The 22,397-nt window shown below is 43.2% G+C and overlaps 1 protein-coding gene across 11 annotated transcripts in view; it reads left to right on the top strand.

Annotated features, from left to right (window-relative positions):
- Nucleotides 1–22,397, top strand: part of SH3KBP1 (SH3 domain containing kinase binding protein 1) — a 343,640-nt gene that overhangs the window by 188,154 nt on the left and 133,089 nt on the right. For 6 of the 11 annotated variants that reach the window (XM_049704753.1, XM_033411495.2, XM_033411500.2 and 3 more), the window contains 4 exons: nt 3,575–3,704; nt 4,294–4,353; nt 11,928–12,002; nt 15,730–15,935. In XM_049704753.1, the coding sequence (XP_049560710.1) occupies nt 3,575–3,704; nt 4,294–4,353; nt 11,928–12,002; nt 15,730–15,935 (471 nt within the window). The remainder of the gene's footprint in view (nt 1–3,574; nt 3,705–4,293; nt 4,354–11,927; nt 12,003–15,729; nt 15,936–22,397) is intronic. The other 5 variants (XM_004283056.3, XM_049704754.1, XM_004283057.3 and 2 more) reach the window with 2 other exon arrangements.

Here is a 22,397-nt window from a genome sequence, read left to right as displayed (position 1 = left end):
ACCCCAGACAGCAAGGTCATCTTTGTATTCACAGGCATCCTGTTCAGTGCCTTACAGATGTAGATAATGTTTGTAAGATTGGGTGGAGGTGGAGATGTTGAAATTCACCCAGCCTCTTCCCCAACTTGCAACAGGGCTAAGAACTAGAAACTACTTCCTTGGGCCCTGAACCACTTAGAGGCTGGTGATTGTGAAGACTTAAGAATTGCAGGGCACACAGACACAAACTGTTTAAGTGGTTTTACTGCATCTTTCTTTCTCAAACACTACCATGTAAAGCTGCCGTGCTCCCAGCTCTGGGCTGAAGGTGGGGTTCTCTCCTGGAACACAGCCATGGGCTCCAGAGCTGGCTGGGTTGCTCTCTGAGGAACACAGGGGTTTGTTCTCAACCTAGAGCCAAGGCCTGCAGAAGCCTGTTGATGAGTATGTGTTGGTGGGGAGAAGGTAGGTGTCTGTCCCCTTTAAATGCTTTCCTTGGGAAAGAAATCATAAGCCCTTGGTAACATCCATAATCCTCACTTTATTACAAAGGGATGCATTTCTCTCTTTAAATATAGAAACATAAACATAAGCAACTTGATTTCTAAGCAGGTAGTGTGCAGACTCTGTATGTTCCACTCTTGTAGAAGCTTTTCAAGGATGGGGTCTTTATCTGTTTTGTTCACCAGTGAATCTGTCCCGAAGTCCTAGGGCAGTGCGGAATATGTGCTCATTAAATATTGGTGGAATCGGGAGGGTCACACAGACCTGAGTGTGGTGTTACCTAATTAAGAACAGTGTGCAATATAGTCAGGGTCTCCTGGTCCCTTTTGCTCCTCACAGGAAGGAAAATTCCTTTTGTGGGGGAATCAGGGCTTCATAGGCCCCTATGGAGGATTTCCCCCAATTGATTTCCCTGCCATGCATTCATTCATCCATCCATCCATTCATGAGTGAATGTAATCACTATGGGCTGCAGTGTCATCATCTTTATGCAGGAAGTTGAACTAGAATTTCGCTGAAGAGGGATAGTGTGGGGCTGGGGATCATTTGTCTCATATCACCAGCCTGAATCTTGCAACCAGAGCAGCAGTCTTTAGGAAGAAATAGCACCGAACAGCTCTCTCTGCTACTGGGGACAGACGCCCGCCCGCTCCGTGGTGCCTGTAATGGGAAGTGTACCCCCCAGGCGATGAGCAGTGGTTTGATTGTCTGCCCCTCTGCGCCCCGTGAGGCTAAGGATAGACGTCTGCTGGTTCCCTGTTGGCCATTCCTCTCAGACTGTGCTGTGACAGGGATGCGGGCATGTGGGGACGTGGCGAGGTGAAGACACCCCTGTTTTCCCAGCAGGCAGCCTGCCGATCCCACACATCAGGAGCACTTCCTTCAGGGATCTCGGGCTGGAGCCACTCATTACTGGGAACAGCAGCGTTTTAGATACTGTCAAACTGAATCAAATGGAATCGGCCCAGCTGCCCTGCGCTGTCAGGGATTATGCCAGGGACTGCTCATTTGTGGTGCGAGCCCTTGGTCTTTCCCTCCTGACGTGTGATTTCTGGGAGAAAGAAGGTCATTTTATGGTTCCTTATTCAAGACAAGCACAAAGGACCCCACGCTACAAATCCTGTGACTGTTTATATTCAGGCTTATGGTGCATCTTCCTAACCATTCTAATCCTATAAAAAGCTCCTTGAAAGGATAATACGTAACGGTTGAGTTGACATAGACACATGGAATGATTTCAACAGAAACGTTGTGAAATGCCGTGATTTGGTATTGAATAAGGATAGTCATGCACGGGTGCCATTGTCTGGATTCTTTCCCGAGGATTCTGTGATCACACAGATATGATGGCCACTCTGTGAGTCTGTACCCCCATGAGCTCCCTAAATCGTGCTCTAAAATGCCATTCTGGTTGTCTCCATTCTGAGGCTGTGTCAGCACCTCCTGAATGTCTCTCACACACCCTCCCCTACTTATATCTGGCATTTCTGCTCTTCAAGGCCAGCCTTAACTTTGATTCCTTTTTTTCACCAAGCCTTCCCTTAGCATCCCAGATCTCGGCGAGCTCAACTTTGTGTAACACATGTGGTTTGTGCTAAGGCATGGTGTTTTCTTTTCTATTTACCTTGCATTGCTAGGTTTTGGTCATGCCCACCCTCCACCATCTTTAAACCATGTGTCCTTTCTACCTTGGTAGATTGTCCACTTCTTGAGGGGGAAAAAAAGGGTATGTCCTGTACAGTCCTGTGTCCCTAGCCCCTAGTGTAGAATCATAATACATCTATTTCTAACACTGATCAAGTGTACTAATTATCCCACTGTACAGATGGGAAAGCCAGGGTTGAGTTAGTAGGACATTCGACGAGTCACAAGATACGATTTGAACTGGGCTTTTGACTCTAATTTTCTTTTCATTTTAATTATTTAAGCTTTTAAATTGTATTTGTTGATTTGAAGAAGTAATACATGTACATGGCCAAAAAAAATTCCAAAAAGTTTCTAGGTTTCTTTCTATTATACTACACCATACTGGTAACTAAGTGCTTCCTTGTTCTCAAAATGCCCTGTTATTTTCCTCCGAGAAGCCAGTTCACTATTCTCACTTCTGCTGTTCTGTTAGTGGCTCCATCACAAAATTTGGGGATGACTTTTTTTTTTTACACTTCCCTCATCTCAGCTGATTCGTTGCTGAAGACCAGCTTATCCCTCACAGATTCTCAAATCCGCACCTGCCTTGTTCATTCTCACCCCTCCCCAGATGCCGCCTTCAACTCCCCCACCCAGATGACTGCAGTCTGGCTGCCCTCCCTACCTCCCTTCATCCCATATCAGTTCATCTCAGGGTAATCTAGAACCTTCAAGAAAGCTGCAGGGAGTCCTTCTACCTTCTGGTTGAGTTTTTATTCCACAGATTCTTAACTGTTTTTGTTAGACTATCAAGTTAGGTTTGGTAATCTGGGAAAGCCATTCTCAGTTTTTAAATAATGGTTTTATATGCATAAAATAAAACACATAAGGTTACAAAAGGAACCATTTATATTAAAGTAGCTATCAAGCTATTTTAAAAACAAATTTTGGTATACTAATCTATGTGCACTTCTTTATTATAAATAATAAATAATTCCTTATTAATACATTAAATAACAGGGTCTCCCAGCAGGTGTGATAACTACCACCACTTAAAGGTAGCAAAGAGTGCAAACGATATCTTGAAATACCCACAGTGTCTACGATGTGATGTAAAAATACGATTTGGTTGGTGTCACGTCACAGGTCCTTCTATTACTCTGGTGTGTTACGTATATTCCTAATCAAAGGAAATGCCAAATTTCAGTTGGATGTTAGTGGAAATGAAGTGTTAATTCTTTTCCACTTGCGTTTATGGTCCCTAGGTTAAACCCCACTTCCTGAGTCTGAATCTCGAGACCCTGTGAAGTCTGCTTTCTCATTCCCTGTTAACCTGTAAGCTTTGGGTCCTGCAGCTCTCCCTGTGTGGGCTGTGCACTCGGCACTGTACAGATGGGAGAGAAAACTGGCAAGTACCACATCTAACCTGAACCCTGCCTCTGTTCTTCTGTTCACATCTGTGCAGGTAGAGGAAGGATGGTGGGAAGGTGTTCTCAATGGAAAGACTGGAATGTTTCCTTCCAACTTCATCAAGGAGCTGTCAGGGGAGTCGGACGACCTCGGCATTTCCCAGGATGAGCAGCTCTCCAAGTCAAGTAAGGAAGGAAGTCCTCCCACCATGCAGGACAGGGGTGGGGGCACCCACGGGTGCCGCTCCAGCCTCCCCTTGGTTCCACTGCCTGTGCTAAGCGATTGTGACAGAAGCTCATGAATATTTTCTTGGTTATGCTGCCTTAACCCACCGTGGTTTAGTAGGTTTATCATTGTAAAGGTGTGAGGTGCATACCTTTCCCCCCAGTGCGCAGATGCACACTGTGAACATCTCTGGATAGGTGACTGTCGGCCTTCATAGTCCCCCATGGATGGCCCATGTTGCTGTGCTTCCATATACTTCTAAAATGTCACTCACTGCAAGTTGATAATTATTTTTAAAATGAACCAAATGAGATTGTTAATATTTCTCAGCATCTCTTGAGGAACTTGGAGAAAGTGGCACACACACCCCCCCACACACACACACCCCACACACAAATCATTGGTGGGAAGAAAGGCAATGTTCAGGACGCGTGTGTGCCAGCTCCCTTGAAAGTCTGCCAAGCCAGCTGAGGGCCCAGCCCCACCTCGGGTGAGCATGCGTGTCCGTCTGTGATGGTGAGAACGAACTCCAGGTCTTTCTCTCTCCAGGGCCTGAAGCTCTCCTCCCTCCAGCTTCTCTGCTGCCTTTTCCAGCTCATGGAGCAAAAGGTCAGGACCGGGAAACTTTGTTCTCCCAGTCGCTAACCCAACTTCCTACGTGGACGTCTGTGTATCTCTTGTGCCGTCTTGAGCCAAGGTCATGGGTGTGAATGTCGTAGAGGCTCGACTGTGTCTTAGCGGTTCGGCACTACCTGGGGCTGCAGACTTTCCTTTCTAACAAGAAGACAGCTCAGTCCTGTCAAAATAATTCTTAAACAGCTTTCTTTTCCATTTGGAAAAATCTGACTTGAGTGGTATTTTCAAGTGAGTTGTGTCTCTTTAACCAGTAGCATGATTGGGCAAATCCCCAATTTGGAGGTAAAGCCATTTCTGGAGTCGTGCTCAGGCCACCTCCCTCACTTGGTGTTCAGTGGCGCTGGCCAATTGGCTCAGTGGTTTCCAAAGTCTGGGGCTCCCCATCCCTGAACCTCATTCCATCCTGGGGTCTGTGATAGGAAAGACAGGAGGTGATTTGGGGGCAGAGGAAGCATCTTGAAGCTCCTGCTGCCTTCTCTGGTATGGGGCAAGGAGGTTCTCTGCTAACATGGGCCAACTGGTGGGTGTGGCCGGGAGGGGAGAAGGTGTCCTTGACCCCATGATAGTGGGACTTCTATGGCTTCCAACTTGCACATTAGAATTCTAACTGCCATAGTGTCTCCTTTCATACACTGGAGTAGTATTGTACCTGGTAATTGGGTCCCATAATAAGAATACTATATCTTAGGGATATGGTGGATTAAATGGGCTTTCTTGGAGGGAGGACCAGATCGGGTCATTTTACCATTATTTCTGTGGAAGTGTGTTATGAGTTCCAATAGCAATAATGTATATAAACCACCTCACCTATAGAAGACCCTCTATTAAGTGGTCACTTTCATTGTTAATCATGATGAATTCTTGGGACACAGCCAGCTAGTAAGTTGAGGCTGCTTGCACACTGGTTAGTACTGTGCTCACTGAAGCATTGTCTCTGCATTTGGAAATTACTTTGGGATTCCTGTACTCAGGCAGAAAAGGAGATCTGGAGAGGTATTGGACCACATCTTTGGGAGAACCTTGACCTCTTGTTATCCTGCCATGTTAGGTATGCTTTCAGAGCTGGAGCTCAGAGAAGTCATACCTCTTGTGTTTTTGGAACTGTTGAAATAAACTGTCTCCTCTTACTCCAAGTCAATAATGTGGACATTTGACCCTGCTTGACCCCTTAGCTCAAAGCACACAGTGCTGGAATTCCCGGGGCAGGAGGTTAGGAGGCGGAGTGGAATGGTCTTCCCAATCACTTCGCCTTCTGTCACATGCTCTGAAGGGGCTGTTTCTCTCATGGAGACTGCTGTCCCCAACGCTCATTCAATTAAAACCTGCCATTTCAGAGCTAGGAGAGCCTAGTAATTCCGGCAGCCATGTTTAGTTACCACAGGAACTGTCCCTTGTCAAGGGGGTTTCTGAGGTCTCTGGAGAGGCATGTTCTCCTAACAAGGATGGATGCTTGTGAAATAAGTACATGGCTTTTGTAATCTTCCTGTATGTGCAATTAAGGAGAAGAGGGCCCATCTATTGATCTTTCTACCTGTCTGTCCATATCCATCCATCCTTCCTGCTTTCCTTCTTTTTTCTATTCTTCATTCATTCAGCTTTTACTTGGCCCCTGTTGTTACTAAGATGCTGTACAAGGTACTGAAGATATACAGAGACAAATCAGATAGGGTCCCTGTCTTCAGTCAGTTCGCACTGTGGAAAGGGGGTGCACAAGTCAGCGACAGTTCAGGAAAGCACCACACGTGCTCTGCTAGCCGGGTATCTGAGGAAAAGTGGGATACACAGGCAGAGGGAGGCCGGTCCCATGGGGATGTAGGGACAGCGGTGGTCACAAAGGGCTTCATAGGAAAGCAGATGTGATTATAATGTCCCTAGGGCTTGCTAAATTGAAATAATCCCCTGAAAGAGAAATACCATCTCTCAGTGTTCTCACAGGCTGTTCAGTAACTGTTTACACTCTGATGGTAAAATATATATAATTAGATCAGATCACATGCAGAAATTATGTATACTGTTAGGATTTGTCTACGAGGAACCTTTGGTTTTAGAGTGAATCTGCTCATTCCCTATCCCCAGAGAATGGTGTTAGTAGTTTCAGTGTACTTTACTTTACAAAAGAAACACGTTTTTGTTTTGAAATAATTATAGGGTCACAGAAAGTTGCCAAAAAACAAAACAAAACCAAAAAAAAAAAAAAAAAACAAACAATGTACAGGGCGGTCCCATGAACCCTTCATGCAGTTTCCCCCAGGGATAACATCTAGTATAACTATAGTAAATGCGTATTTACTTTTATCATAGAACTGAGAAAGACAAATGTAGTTAGTGCACAAAAGATATCTAGGTTTTTACTCTGGTATGAGCCGAACTATAGTTAATAAAGGTCTTTGTTAGACCAGCCCACTTAATACCCTTCATAAATTACAGTTTTCACAGAGGGTGCTTAATTAATACATGGCTATGGGGCTTCCTTGGTGGCGCAGTGGTTAAGAATCCGCCTGCCAATGCAGGGGACACGGGTTCGAGCCCTGATCCCACATGCCGTGGAGAAACTAAGCTTGTGCACCACAACTACTGAGCCTGTGCTCTAGAGCCTGCGAGCCACAACTACACACCCCGCGTGCCACAACTACTGAAGCCCATGTGCCTAGAGCCCGTGCTCTGCAACAAGAGAAGCCACCGCAATGAGAAGCCCGCGCACCACAACGAAGAGTAGTCCCTGCTCGCCGCAACTAGAGAATGCCCACGCGCAGCAACGAAGACCCGCTGCAGTCAAAAATAAATAAATTAAATTAATTAATTAATGTTAAAAAAATACATGGATCTGGGAGTAAGGCAAACTCCTAATGTTTACACCATTTTGGTAATTTTTAGAGATCCTAGTGACATCATATAAAAATCCTCTCAATTTAAATGCTAGTAGACATTGGGGGAGGTTTTTTTTTAAGACAGATAAAATCTATATCCTGGTACATATGAAGAAAACTTTGTGTACAGTGTATCCTCATACATCTCTTTGTTATACACACACACACCTACCTCTGTGCACACACTTCTTTGATATTTGTAGTCTTCACATTGCTACTTCCAGAAGGTTTTTGAGGATACTTATTCATTTGAGTTTTGTTAACCAATGGATGAATGCAATTGAAGAAACATTGCATTTTATTTATAAGGAAGTGTGCCACGACAGCTTGACACATGGTAGGTGTTCAGTAAATGCTTGCTGAATCCTTCTTACTCTGAGGAGGCATTTTTAGCTTTGAATGAAAGGTATAAATTGCTTGAACTTGCTTTTCTTTTACCCTGATGTATTTTTATATGTGGTAGTTGGTTATGAAAATCTCTAAACTTTAGATCTTTGTTCAGGGTAATCTAATCTATCAAGGAAAGAGTTACAGCAGTTCTGTTGGTTGATATGTTGATTTAGACATTTTATCTCAAACAAGAAAATTCATTGTCAGGTAGTGGCAGAAACTTTTTGCTGTATATTTAAATTTGAAAGCATCTTTACCTTTCATAGCATTTATGGAACTTTAAAGGTGCTTTTTCAAAAAGATTTTTGTCAACTTTTTATTATAGAAATTTTCTAACGTACGCAAATCGAGAGAATAGTATGATGAACCCCTGTGTACCTGTTACACAGCTTCAGCAGTTAGCAACCTGTGGCCAATTCATTGTAATTATACCACTACACAATCCTCCCCTATATTATTTTGAAGCAAACCCCAGATATCCTATAATTTCATCCATAAATATTTCAATATGTGTCAATAAAAGAGTATCTTAAATACTGTTATCACTCCGAATTGTAATAATAATAATAATAATTGCAATTCCTCAAAGTAATTACCTATATGGTCAGTGTTCACTTTCCCCTAATAGTCTTCTATTTTTTAATGCAATTTGTTAGTTTGAATCTGCACCCAAAGAAGGTACATACCCTGTGATTGGTTGATATGTCTCAACTCTCTCTGAATCTCTAGATTCTTCTTCCATGTTGCCTTTTTTCGTTGCTACTTTTTGCTGAAGAAACTGAGGTCCTTTGTGCGTTACTTTCCCACAGCCTGCCTTTTGCTGATTTCATCTCTGCTGTGTCGTTTACTCTATATTCCTATAAATTGATAATTGGATCCAGGGCCTTGGTTAAATTCAGGTTTGAGAGAGAGATTTTTTGGGGTGGGGGGACAGAACTGCTTCATAGGTGGTGATGGATAGTCTATCTGGAGGCTCATATGTCTGGCTATCTTTGGTTTTGAATATTAGCAGCCACTGATGATTATCACCCAGATCTATGCACTCATTAGGGCTTGCAAAATGGTACCCAAACAGGGAATTTTTTTAAAAAAGAGTGAAATGGGCTCCCATGTAGCAGATCAATAGTGAAAAAAAATGTTGAGTAAATTAGGTTTTTAAAAAACAAAACATCCAAGGGTTTGCAATAATTGTGCGGGCAGGATCTTATGTTAGGGATGGAAAGGAATTGAGAGCTCATCTAGCCTGGTGTCAGGTGAGAACACTAAAGCCCAGTGAGATGAAGTCCTGGGTGTGGCCTCGCTTCTGAGTGATGAAGCCAACATTACATGCAGGCCTTCCTGCATATAATTTGCACATACTTTGGTATTGCTCCCATTACGGCTTGTAGTTTACCCTTTCACGGAGCATCTGACAAATTTCAAATCTGAGTACAGTTTAACTTATTTCTTCTTATGATCACAGATTATGATGAATTAATTACTTTTTCAGTTATAATTTTGCACATGCGAGTATTGACTAAATGGTGTGAAATAGAACTAATTACAAATTATATTGATATTATTGCATTAAATTATAATCAGAAAATATCTTGATCTATAAGATTTATTTGGATGTAGAGGCAAAGAAATCCAGATATGACTACTACCCAGTTTCAATTTCATACATACTTTGCTTCACATTTAAGATATAAATGTGACTTTCCTGTTTCCAACATCTTTTTTATATTATTTAATTTCTTAGATTATAAAATAATTCTTGTAAAACTAAAAAGTATTCCTGTTTTCTTGTTTTAAAGAAAAACATCTTTTAGCTGCAGAAACATTTTAAGCTATTTCCCATAGTTTTCAGAGGGAGAAGGTTTGCATTTTCTTTCTATAACCATTAATAACCATGATATTTAAGTTTGAATTGACTTTATTTTCCTAATTCCTTATGTTTGAATTTTAGGTTCAGGTACTTTAGTGACTCGTCAAGTGAAGGCAAAGATGGAGATGGCCTTTTAAAACTTAGGGCAAACCACTCCCATGATATGGAAACATTTTATTTCATTAGCTGTAAGAAATGGATTGCTTGTGCCCCTTGCCTATAAGAGCTAAAGCCAGGCTGGCACCCCCCACCCACGCTTTGGTGTCTCTATACTTTTTAATATTAAATGTTATTTGTTTTGTGTATGAGGTTCTGTTGGCAGTGAAGAGCAATTAGCAAATTGATGAAATAGCGTTTCAGGCAAAATTAGATGCTAGCATAAGCATATGATTTTGTGTTGAAATTTTAAAATGCTTCCCTTTTACAGTGTTTGCTGCCTTCAAGTACTAATATTTAATAGTGACAGTAGAATATTCCTCCCCCCCCCCAAAAAATAAACAGCACTCATATTCATGGACTTTCCAGTTGCCCATCTCTTCTGTTCTCTAGATGGAACGTGTGTGTCCTCACTCACCCCCAGCCCAGGCTCCATTTCCAGTCCTCTTGCTGCCAGTGGACGGGGCAGGGGGTGGGTATTTTGCAGAAATGCTTGGCCTTTCAGAGACAGCAGGGCCATGTCTACCTCAGTGATGCTCAGACTTGATCCTGGGGAAGAAGAAAGGGAGGTTCTCTTGTACTTGGAGGAACTTTATTGAAATACTGATTCCTTTTTCTTCCTTTTTTCTGACATGAAAAGGACTGCTGCCATTCAGTTCTGGGGGGCCTGGCTCACAAAACAGCTGTATTCCTTGGGAGTAATGTTACCTTAGTGATGGAAGTTAGGCAGAATAAAAATTCACCCAAATAAAAACTAGCCACTGTTACTTGCTCCACTTTGCCATCAAAGTCCTCAAGAGCTACAAGTCTAAGGAGAACATGTGAAACACTTGTTTCTTTGGATTATCCTTATGTAGCCAGTGATTTGAATATCTAAGTTTTTGCTTTAACTGGACAGAGCACATCTGTCAAAAAGGGCAGATTTCAAAGCAGTGGTGTACCACCATGTCTGCAGGACACAGAAATTGGCAATACCTGATTCCATTTAATTTGTTGATCTGATCATTTACAATCCCTTTCATGTTATTAGGAGTGACATGGCCCAGAAGTTTACACGATGGTCCCTAATGGAATTTCCCATTTTCCTGAAGAATGTTTCTAAAAAGTTAGACAAGTTGCTCTCTCTCACTCAGTTCCACTCTCTGTCTCTCTGTAAATGTAGCCTACCTTTTCATCCCTCAGACTTATTATGAGGGAGCTATGTAACTGGCCTCCAGTTCGATATTCAGCTCACAGCCGTAATAGGACCTATTTTTTGCATAACTTAGAGTAATGCATATATTAATTGAGCTTGTCTTTACCAAACCATTTTACCTGCTGATGGTACTCTCTGTAGGGGGTGTGTGTGTGTGTGTGTGTGTGTGTGTGTGTGTGTGTGTGTGTTCACCCTCAAACTGGGGCAGAGTGTGTGTAGTCTATGTACTTACTCGTGGTTCCAGAGAGATTTGGGCTTTAGCCATGTGTCCAGTCTTATGCTATTGATAACCTCTACTTGTAACAACAAAAAAGAAGATAATTTGCATTTGACACTGGGTGAGTCCTATGTCCTCATGCTTAAGTACAGTCTCATGACTGATATGGCAAAACCTCAATTAAGATGTTTCAGGAAATAGGGTTTTCTGGTGTCTTTGCTGCTAAGCAGAAAACCCCTTACATTGACATGGAAGCCACGATTGGTTTCAAACCTCATTGGTGAAAACCCCCCTCTAGAATACTTATACATTTTCTTGCTTCAAGATACTAAGAACGAAAAATCTTTTAAAAGGGATTTTGTGCCTTGTTTAGACTCTTGGGGTCATGAATATCAGTTTGTATCATACTGGGCTCTAGGGGTAGAAGATAAAGGCTAATGGACCAAAATCTATAGTATGTTCGGGTCACACTCTCCAAAGAGAAGAATGAGTTAACTAAGGAATCCGATTGATTGGATTTCCTCTGGTTGAGGTTTTCCTACTCTTGAGGTATAATGTTGAAGTGGCTTCCAGGTTTAAATTGGGCGTAATCCACATGCCAGGCATTTGCAGAGGTGAGCCCTAATGCCAGTGCTCATTGCCATCATGGTTGCATGGGGACTTTGGGCTCATTCTGTAACATTCTTAAATTCCGCCTAATGGTTTCTAATTAATTTTGTGGATGAAGCTCTTGCAGTGGATTCATTGAAGACAAGTTCAGTTAAAGACTCTCCCTCTTCCTTCTTTTGCCATCATTTGCTCCCCTTCCCTCTCTCTTGTTTTTCTCTCCCCTTCTCTTCTCTCATTCACTGTCAGGAAAGACTACCTTTGAAGGGACAATTCTGTACCGAGCTGCACCGGGAAAGACGGAGGGCCACAGACGCTATTACAGTGAGTGACCTTAACAGCAGGAGGCAATTGTAAAGATAAGATCTGGGTTCTTGTGTTTTTTGATGCAGCTGCACTTTCCTGAGCTGCTCATGCTTCTGCCAAGTGTCTGTGAATTTCTGATCCAAGGACATGGACTTATTTGCCTGCGATAAGTGCCGTCTCCTTGGTGTGTGCTGCGGGAGCATTCCCATCACCAGCCCCTGGCGCTGTCTTGTTTGCTTTGTGCCTCTGTCATGTGTGTGACATGCGTGCATGAACCATGCGTGCAGAGAAAGGATCAGTAACATTGGTCATGGCATATGTGTTTGTACCAGTATCTCTGCGCCTCTGGGGTGGTGTAAGGTGGCTTCCTGTGGAGATGTCAGCCTCTCGTGGTTATTGCTTTTACTGAGTGGGTCATTGGAAACCAATAAGTCATTTCCTCATTGCGGGGTTCAAAGAAGTGAGATTTTGGTAAGAAAAGTCCGTGCCAGAAATGGTATTTTGCTTTGCGCATTCAGCCAATCACCACACGGCAGACTTCTTTTGGCAGGACCAGTGTGTAGCCTTTTGTGCTGTGAAAGAAAGCTGCCAAAAGTTGAGGGGAAGGAGATGAATGAGGTTAATGAATGAATCTCGTGAAGTTCGTAGAACAGTCCTGCCACACAGTAAGCACTACACGTGTGAGTGTAAACTTGAAAATAAACAAAAATGGCTCACGGCCTGGAATATTAAGGAAATTACTGGCAATGACTTTTGTGTAATTTGGCCAGTTATATGAGCGGCCAAAGCAAACTTGAGGAAGCTTTGTTCTTTTTTCACTGCGAAGGAAAAGCATCCACCTTAGTGTGCACGTACACACATGTGTACATAGAGACGTACACACAGTGATGAAGGAGAAGGTTCACGCGTGAACACCGGAGCCACACGTCTCAAACTGTCTGCAGTGAAGTGTATTTTTATTTCCATTCCCCTGCGGACAGACATCGGGTACTGCTGGCTTGCCTTCACTGCGCATGCGCTGCACCACCCGCCCCTCCCAGCAGGAGCAGGCAGACAGATGTTGGTCTGTGCCCTGTTCACCCAGACGCGTCTGTTGGCCGCACGTCCGGAAGTAGCACCAGCGCACACTGCTATAAGCATTTCCAGACACGGACACTTTCTGTGCTTGTCTCTCTGTGTACCGGGAACGAGCCCTTCATGATCTTGGCTCCAGTCCACAGACCTCACTTTGGGTTGCACTGCCCTCGAGTGTCACCTGGCATTCCGAGCATGACACAGGGATAGTTTACATAATAGTGTGTGTTATGAGCACCAGTGGCTAAAAGATACAGCACCAAAAAATGAAAAGCCACCTTTCTTTTCCTCTGAAGGGAAGGAACTAGATTTTGAGTTATTTCGTCAACCCAGATATTCAGACATTTAATTTCATAGTACTTAAGAGTGATAGAAGCAACCTACCAGAATATCCAGAAGAAAAATCTGCCATGTGTTTCCTTCCCAGCCCATGCTTGTGTGGTTGAATGACCGTGCAACCTTTCCCTGTGTAACATAAAGAGTATTTCTCACAGTGATTAATATGACATTATTAAGATGAGCCCGGAAGGTGGCAAATCCCTAAAACCAGAAGCTCAGTGAAATCAGGATGGCAGTGGTTGAAAATATTGTGTTTCTAGCTAATGAGGTATGATAAAAGAATCCTTCAAATTCTTCTCTTTGAAGAACTAAAACAGACTTGCCCAAATCCATTTGCCCTGCTGCCTTCTGCTTGTGGTGCTGGTGGTGGTGGTGGCGGGGAAGGGGAGCAGTGATGTTTTCTCTTCACTAACCATTTCTTTATTCCGCCCTCAAATGCTTCTTTCCAAACCAGAAAAGAATATACAAGCCATTTATCACACAGAAAAAATCCATACGGCAAAATGAGAACATGTTAAAGGGGAAATGACACAATATTTAGACTCCAAAATTATATCTCCAGCAGGGGTATTTCCAAAAACAATGAACAGATAAACACACGAATGGATAGCTAATCCAGGGAGGTTCTCCATGTTTGCACACTCGCATCCAGTCCTATAAACTGGAGCCGACCCCCTTGTTGTGGGCTGTTCCTCATTGTTCTGCCCTCTGTTCTTGCTCATAAATGCTGTTCTTTAGTTAATTAAAATGTACACCAGGCATCTTCCTCCCCACCCCCTCCTTTTTGGCTTACAAATACCATTTTATTGAAAACAGCAGCAACGACAAACACAGCCATTGTTTAAAGGATTTGATTTTGAAACTTGTTAGCAATTTATAATGACCTTTCTATATTTTTCTGTTTTCATTTAACAGTTTCTTCCTGCACTGAGACTTCTTTATTTGAATGACTTCAACATTTTGTGACATTTTATGTGAGCAATTATTTGATGTATCATTCTTATGTACTAAGAGGCCACCTTACATGTAGGAAGATAATGCACAGTGTGGCTAATAGAGAACAAAATTTGATGGTATACTTTCATCCCAAGGGCATCATTGTCATCAGGAGACACATAGTCAACGTTCAGGAGCTATTCTACACATCTAGAGGCTTTTAGAGACAGGCTTAATGGCACTTTCCATAAGATATCCTTTTAATCCTGCCCTTTGATGGCATGACTAATGTACTGACCATCAAAGTAAGAATGTACACCCAGAAATTAACTAGAAACAGGCTCTTCCTTTTAGGAACATGATTGTGGGCAGAGCCTGGGGAAAAAAAGAATCTGGGGAGGTAAGTGTCCGTGTTGTCTTGCTGATATCTATTTGATGACTTCCAACTCATGCCACCAGAGGTCAAAGGAAAGGTGTCATGTCCCCAGTGTTCTTCTTTGGAAAGGAGTTCAGCTCTGGGGAGACGTTGGTGTCAGAGGAGGGAGGAAGAACTGTAGGCTTGGGGGATTCTGGCCTCCTGGAGGGCAGCTTCCTTTCCCTCTTTAACAAATATAATCATCTTGCCAGTGAAAGTGTTTCAATGTCAAGTTTGGTTTAATGCTTTCCTCGAGAAACATGTCTGCGTGCATTTATTCCTTGTGAAGCCATCCAAAGAGATTTAATTCTTTGGCAGTCATAATTTGGTGTGGTTTCTTTAATTGCTAATTTGTTTAAATGGCTTTTAGCTTTACAGTTTCCCTTTAGGAAATGTTACTTTCATTGCTAATTGCTAACTGACGTGAGTCATAGAAATGGGAGGTACAGTATGTGGTACTGACTAGGTGGGGAGGTGAGGAGGGGGCGGGAAGAGTTGTTATTGCACAGACTGCAGCAAAACAAATTTGGCTGAGAACCAGGCTCTGGCTGAAAAGAGGTGAAATGTCACATTTACGAAGAGATCTGCTTTGAAATTAGATTTCCTGAAAAGTTTTGATTCACTTCTTAAAATTAAAAGCTGGGCACAGAGGGTGGGAGGGAGACACAAGAGGGAGGAGATATGGGGATCTAGGTATATGTATAGCAGATTCACTTTGTTATACAGCAGAAACTAACACACCATTCTAAAGCAATTATATTCCAATAAAGATGTTAAAAAAAAAAAGCTGGGGGTGGGGAGATGGAACAAAACTCAGAGCCGCCCCCATGCAACATATTCACACGCTAAACGAAAAACCCGCAGTGCAAGTTATCCCATACCCAGTGACACTTGTAGCAGTGGTTCCTGGCTGGCTATGAAGTGCTTCACGGCTATGGCTGATTTCTGAGCTCTTTCTTTCCCCGTCCCCGCTCTTGACAGGTTTAAGGGAAACCACAGGCTCCGAGAGTGATGGGGGTGACTCGAGCAGTACCAAATCCGAGGGTGCCAACGGGACAGTCGCAACGGCCGCAATCCAGCCGAAGAAAGTTAAGGGAGTGGGCTTTGGAGATATTTTCAAAGACAAGCCAATAAAGCTAAGACCAAGGTCGATTGAAGTAGAAAATGACTTTCTGCCTGTGGAAAAGGTATGTTCGACAGTTTCTGTTTTATTTCAACGTGATGTTGTGTATCCAAAAGTACCTTGTAGGGCTTGGCATCTACGGCTTCCTATGCCTCTTCTGAGGTTTCATTGTCCTCGTGTGCAGCTCTCCTTCTATATAGGAACAGCTTTCCTCGAAAGGCTCATGCTCTAGTTTGCTGTTGCTTTTCTTACTGATCTCTCGATGGAACGTTTCTCAGGATGACTTTTCAAATAGACCGGCCCTTCTGTATTTCCTCCTCAGAAAAGCCACTCCTGCCTGGACCCAGCTAAACACATAACCTTGGTACTTTTCAACCTCTCTTCTATCCTGGTAGGTTTCTCTTGTGATTTGTGCTTGGGTGTGTTGACTGGTTCTGCAGTAGAGAGAGGGGTTGTGTTTTTTTTTTCTCAAGGTATTTGGTGGAAATGATTTCATACTACTGAAAGGAAGTCTCCTGCATGTGTGAGTGACAGAGATGGCCCTCGCTGTGAATCCCTGAGTTGTTACCATCAGGAAGCTGGCTGTTTTCTCCTGCCCCTGGTTCTGGGTTGGCGAGAGGCGGACAGCGTGTTGCTGCTGAGTACACGGTTGCCAGAGCAACACACCCAGAGCCATTGTGCTTGTGGCTGTCAGTGACGTCTACTGTGGTACACTTTTAAGCATCATAGCCTTGCTTAGGATTTGATAAATACTGTGGAGTTTTCCAGATTGTAATAAGCTACACTCGTGCTGTGCTTAAAGAATGTTTGTTAATTTGATTTAGTGCTGAAATTTTTGCTTTGACGTTTGTGCCAGCAGGCTTGGGGGATGGGGGATGGGGCATGGGCAAAATCTCTACTGCAGGTTTATCGACGGCTTTTAAATGTTTTTCATTTCTCTGTCAGATGAATTTTTAAAAGTTGCATCATCTTCTGCAGCTGTAGAACTTCCACCCACCTCCCTCCCGCCATCCAGCAGCAACCTTGCCCAGTGTCATCATGCATTAGAAACAGAATCGGGAAAGGAAACTTTTTGGACCCTTAACACCCTTAGAGATGAATAAGGCAGAAAGGGCAGATACTTAAAAAGGAAGGACTGTTTCACTTAAACTCTTCTTTTGTGGAAGCTTCTCTAGTCGATTTGCTATTTCTCAAGATCTGAAAACTATCTAGTTACTGTCCCAGCTTGTGAGTTCATTTCTGCTTCACATGGTCACTCTCAGAGTCCCATAAATGTTTACAAAAGAGCAAGTTCCCATCTTAGAAAGGAACGATGAATACAGTTTTTCTTCATTTTATTCAAGTGGTTGAAATGAACATGACCATTGACTCAGTCAGCAAACAGTTTATTCCTTTTGTTCGTTTTATGATTCTCAGTCTTATTCTTCTCTGTGTAAAAGGACGTTGTGTGTGTATAAGTTTCATTATTGCTATTAATAATTGTCTTAACCGCTAATAATAAATTGGGTTGTTACTAATAGAAATATCAGCGACAAATATAATACTCCCAAGTTTGTACCTCAGCACACTTCTCCTCTGAGCTCCACAGCCACGTGTCCAACTGCCGTCTTGAACATCTCCACTCGGAGGTCCTAAATTCTTAGCAGCTTGTCCAGACCTGAACTCATCCTCGTCCCCCGGAAACCACTCTGCCCACAGCCTTCCCCATCTCAGGTGAAGGCAGTACCACTCCCCCTCCCATGACTCAGAAGAAAAGCCCTGGGGTTGTCCCTGACTCCCCTCTTTCTCTTACATCCCATGGCTGATCCATCAGGCAACCCCATCAGCGCAGCCTCCTAAGTGTGCCCAGCACCTGCCATGGCTCATCACCTCTGCTCTCCCCCTGCTCTCGCCATCGCTGCAGTGGCCTCCTAATTGGTCTTCTTGCTTCTCCCCTTCTTCCTACGGTCTAGTGTCAGTACCAAAGCCAGGAGGGTGATCCTTTGAAACCCGAAGTCAGGTCATGCCACTCCTCCGCTCGCACACCTGTAGAGGCTTCCCTGTGAACCAAAGTGAAAATCCACCCTGAGTCCCAGGAGCTGGGATGACCTGACTCCCATTGCCGCTTGGACCTCCTCCCTCACTGTTCTCTCCCTGCTTGCTCCATCCTGGCCCCCTCGCTCCTCCTCAAACATGCCACGCACGCTCCCACTTGGGGGCCTTTGCCACGGTGGTGTCCTCTGCCTGGACACTCTGTTTCCACCTGCCCACTGTGGCTGCCTGCCTCTCCTCCCTGACGCCTGCTCATTCTGAAACCTGCCCCCTTGGCCCATCCTGCTTACTTGCACTGCATTTTTTGTTTGCCCTAGCATGTGCCCCCTTCTAACATGTTTATTTTTTATTATGTTTATTCTTTGTTTTGTTCACTGATGTATGCTATGTGCTTAGAACAGTGTGTGGCATATAGTAGGTGCTCAGTAAGTGTTAGTTAAAGGAATGATATTCAAACTATATTAATATAACACTTTAGAGATTACAGACGTCTATAAAATGAGGGAACCGGGGGGGATAACAGTTATATAGTTGGAAATATAGTAGTTGTACGGTTCACTGCACCTCTGTGAAACAGAAGATTTATTGCATTGGTCTTAGAGACAAGAAATGTTAACTTCATCAGAGTAATATATTTATGTACGGCATGTGTATGCATCTTGATTCATGATTTGTTTGCAGAATGAAACCATGTGCTGGCAGCTCCCTTAACCTGCTTCTCATTGTGAAGCCTCTGGGGAAAACTTAAACTTCCCAGCCTGCTTTACTGGCTGCGGACAATTTTTATAGCATCTAAGAGGATTCAAAACTCTCTCCACCCCCTGTTGTTGGCGCCATGGATAGTTACATAGATTTATGGATCCATTATGCTATTGCACAACCTGGCATGGGAGCTGATGAGTGTGATAATGTTTTACTTGTGTACAACCTGGTTCTCATCGCTTTTGAGATGGTTTTGTGTCTAAGATTTATGTTTAAGGAAGGAAGTTTCCTATGAGAGTTGAGCTCGCTGTTTCGATTTTGCAGAAGCACAAACTGGATCTCATGTGGCGGCATCTGTGTTAGGTGAAGCCGAAGCAGGTCTTCCACTCAGGCTGGGGCAGTTGACCTGTTCACATGACTGGTTTGATAACTCGCATGAGGGGAAAAAGGTCTATGATCATTATTAACAGCTGCAAGCATCCTAGTGTACTTTCCGTTCAAGTTTGCGAAGTTTTGAGACCCACTTTTCTGAGTCAGTTGAAACTTTTGTGCTTACTTTCCCTGTGCTTTAATCCATATCGCCCTACCCAGAGTGGTTGAATGCTGATGGTTATACACCAGGAGAGATACTGGTGTATCTGTAACACTCCCCCGACCAACAAGGAAATAATTAGTATTCTTGCTTCTCTTACTGAGCTCTAAGGAAGGACCCCATTTATGAGTCTTTTTAATGCTACCAGCCTGATATGCCTGTGAATGATGTGTTTAATGTACCATTTAACTGAAAGATTTATAGGTGAAATGATTTAACGTCTGGGATTTTGCTTCCAGTAATTTGGAAGGTGGAAGAGTAGGTGGGGCACAGAGGAAACCAGGTTGGTCATGAGTTGATAATTGTTGAAACTATGTGGTGCATACATGGGGTTCAGTACACTGTACTCTATTTTTGTATATGTTGGAAACTTCCCTTGACAAAGGTTAAAGAAAAAAGAAAAGAACCTTGGAGCAAAATGTACCATTTAAACTAAGCCCAGAGGTACGTATGTGTTATATCAAAACAGTGGAAAATACGTTGTGGCTAAAGATGAACCAAGTTAAATATCATAAGATTTTAGAAGGGCATGGTACCATTGTCCTAGCTGATTGACCTTGACAAAGTCACTTAGCCTCAATTGAACCATCTGTAAAATGGGAATACTCTTTATGCCTATCCTACCTCATAGGACTTTTTTAAAATGCTACATAGCTGAAAATACTTGGAAATTGTAAATGTAACTCATTTCAGCTAGTATTTGTTCAGTACTCACTATATGCTCGGCACTGAGGATACAGTGGTAAACAAGACCAGGTCACTGCCCCTCAGGGAGCTGCAGAAAAGTAAACAAGCAATAATAATACAGTGTGGGGAATGCCGTGACCAGGCTGAGAACACAGTACTGTGCCGTAGGAGCCCTTGGGCATGGCAGGAAGTAGCGAGTTGTTAGGGAGGCTGGAGAGTGTGTATTCATGTGTGTGTACCTACTTCCTACAGGAAGTGGTGTTTAGACCTGTAAGAAGTGATGTTTTTAGACCTACAGGAAGTGATGTTTAGGCTGAGAACCATGGGTCCAGTACACATTCATCAAGCAAAGGAGCATAGAGCTGTCAAGGTGGGAAGAGCAACATGTATAAATGCCTCGAAGGGAAAAGGAAATAGCACAGAGCATGTGTCGGGGCTCCAGCAGGAAGTGGGGAAAGATGAGAATGGAGAAGAAAGCAGGGCCCACATCAGGAAGGGCCTGGTGAGGCTTGTTAAGGAGTTTGGACTTGACTTTGAGGGCAATGGGGAGCCATCAATGGGGAGCAATTCTCAGTGAGAGAGTGACATGATCACATAGGTGGTTTAGAGAAAGTATTCCTAGCTGCAGTGGGAGGAGTGGATTACAGAAGACAGGATAACTAGAATTCAGGGGAGAAGTTAACAGAAACTTGTATTGGCTCTACCAGTAAATCCCCGTCCTCAATGTAGATTCTAAACCAGTTAATGAGTCAGTGGATGGAGAATCAAAATATTATTTTTGTTCACTTTTTCAGTATGGATATCCAGTTGACTCAGCACTGTTTATCAAAAGGATCATCCTTTCTGCAGATCACCTGTTTATCAAAAAGGTCACCTTTGTCATAATTTAAGTGCTTGTGTATGTGTGGGTCCATTTCCAGACTCTCTGTTCTGTTGGTTGGTTTGTCCCTGTGGTCATTCTGTACTACCTTAATTACTGTAGCTTTGTAGTCGGTCTTGACATCTGGTAGTGTAAGTCCACAGTCTTTATTCCTCTTCTTCAAGATTTCCTGTGTTGTTGTATTTTCATATAAATTTTAGAATCAGCTTGTCAATCCCTACTTTCTTCCCCCCACCCCCGCAAAAAAACCTCCTGGATTTCGAATGGGAGTACGTTAACTATAGATACTTTTGGGGGAGAAATGACACCTTTCCGATCTATGAGCATGGTATATGTATTTATGTAAGTCTTATTTTACTTTGTAAAAATTTCTCAAGTTACATATTTATGATTTGTACACCTTTCTCTACCTATGTTATACTACAGTGTTGTTATTGATGAAGGCGAAGTTGGAAGATATAGATTAGTGTGAGAGCCAAATGGGCTTAGCAGTTGATCTCCAGAATTAGACAGACTCACCCACCCAGTCTCAGCAATGCTGGACTCGGGCAGACCCATGTGAGGTAGAAGGGCCAGCTCCTTGGGGAACAGCAGAGAAGGCCAACTTCCAAGAGGAGGAAAGAGAAGAGCTGAGCTAAGCATGCCCAGTTTATTTTTCCTAAATTCACGTATCAGAGAAGTCATTTCACTCTCCCAGGAGAAAGTGAATAGGGAGATAGAGAGTTCCAAGAGTGTTCAATTCTGCCCAGAGGCCAAGTGTGTCCAGAGAGTGTCCATTTGGTCTCCCTTTTTTTACATGGAAGGAAATATCAAGATAAGACAAACAGCTTTTCTAACAGCTTTGAATTATTATCATAAATGTTTGGGGGAAATATTTTAGAGATAGAATCAAGAAGTTTGATAGTATGTGGGAGATAAAGGAGAGGAAAGACTTGAAGAGGATGCCTTGGGTCCTTATCGGTTAGAGAACACTGGAGGAGAAAGATATCTGGGGAGGAAGGTCATGGGTTCAGTCTTAGACTAGCTGGATTTTGAGGTCCTTGTGGAACCATCAGGTGGGGGCATCCAGCAAGCAGTTGGATAAATAAGTCTGGTGATGGGGAGAGAACTGTAGATGTAGGTATTGGAGTCATCCACCTAGAGATTGGGTTGGGAGACTGTAAGAAGGCAACCCAGACAGGACCTTATTCTCATGAATATGGCTTATACCTTGTCTCCCAGCTGTGGACCTGAGAGAGAACTCCCTCATCAGGCTGCTTCCCTGCAATCCCAGCCTGGCCTCACCCTTTTTCTGAACTCCTTCCCTTTTCATGAGTCACTCAGATGATCACTCCTGGCCAAATACTCCGGGAAAGGAGTGTCAGGTATTACACGTGGGTGGGTAAATTCCAGATGCTCAGGTGAGTCCCAGGACCTACCTAAGCTAATATGTCTTTATGTAGAATAATCCTGGCTTTCGGGCGCCAGCTTATTCCGTGCTTAAGTGCCCTAGGCACAGCTAATCTTGGCCCCCTTAATTATTGAGAAAAGCAGTCTTTTTGGCCTGGGCTCTTCAAACAGCCATATTGGAAAAGATATTTTTCCAGATTGGTTGTTTGCTCTATTGGAGTCCCTACAAAGAAATCCTTCAAGAA

This window comes from Orcinus orca, chromosome X (genome assembly GCF_937001465.1).
Source record: "Orcinus orca chromosome X, mOrcOrc1.1, whole genome shotgun sequence".
NCBI lineage: Eukaryota > Metazoa > Chordata > Mammalia > Artiodactyla > Delphinidae > Orcinus > Orcinus orca.
This window is presented reverse-complemented; position numbering and strand designations above follow the sequence as displayed.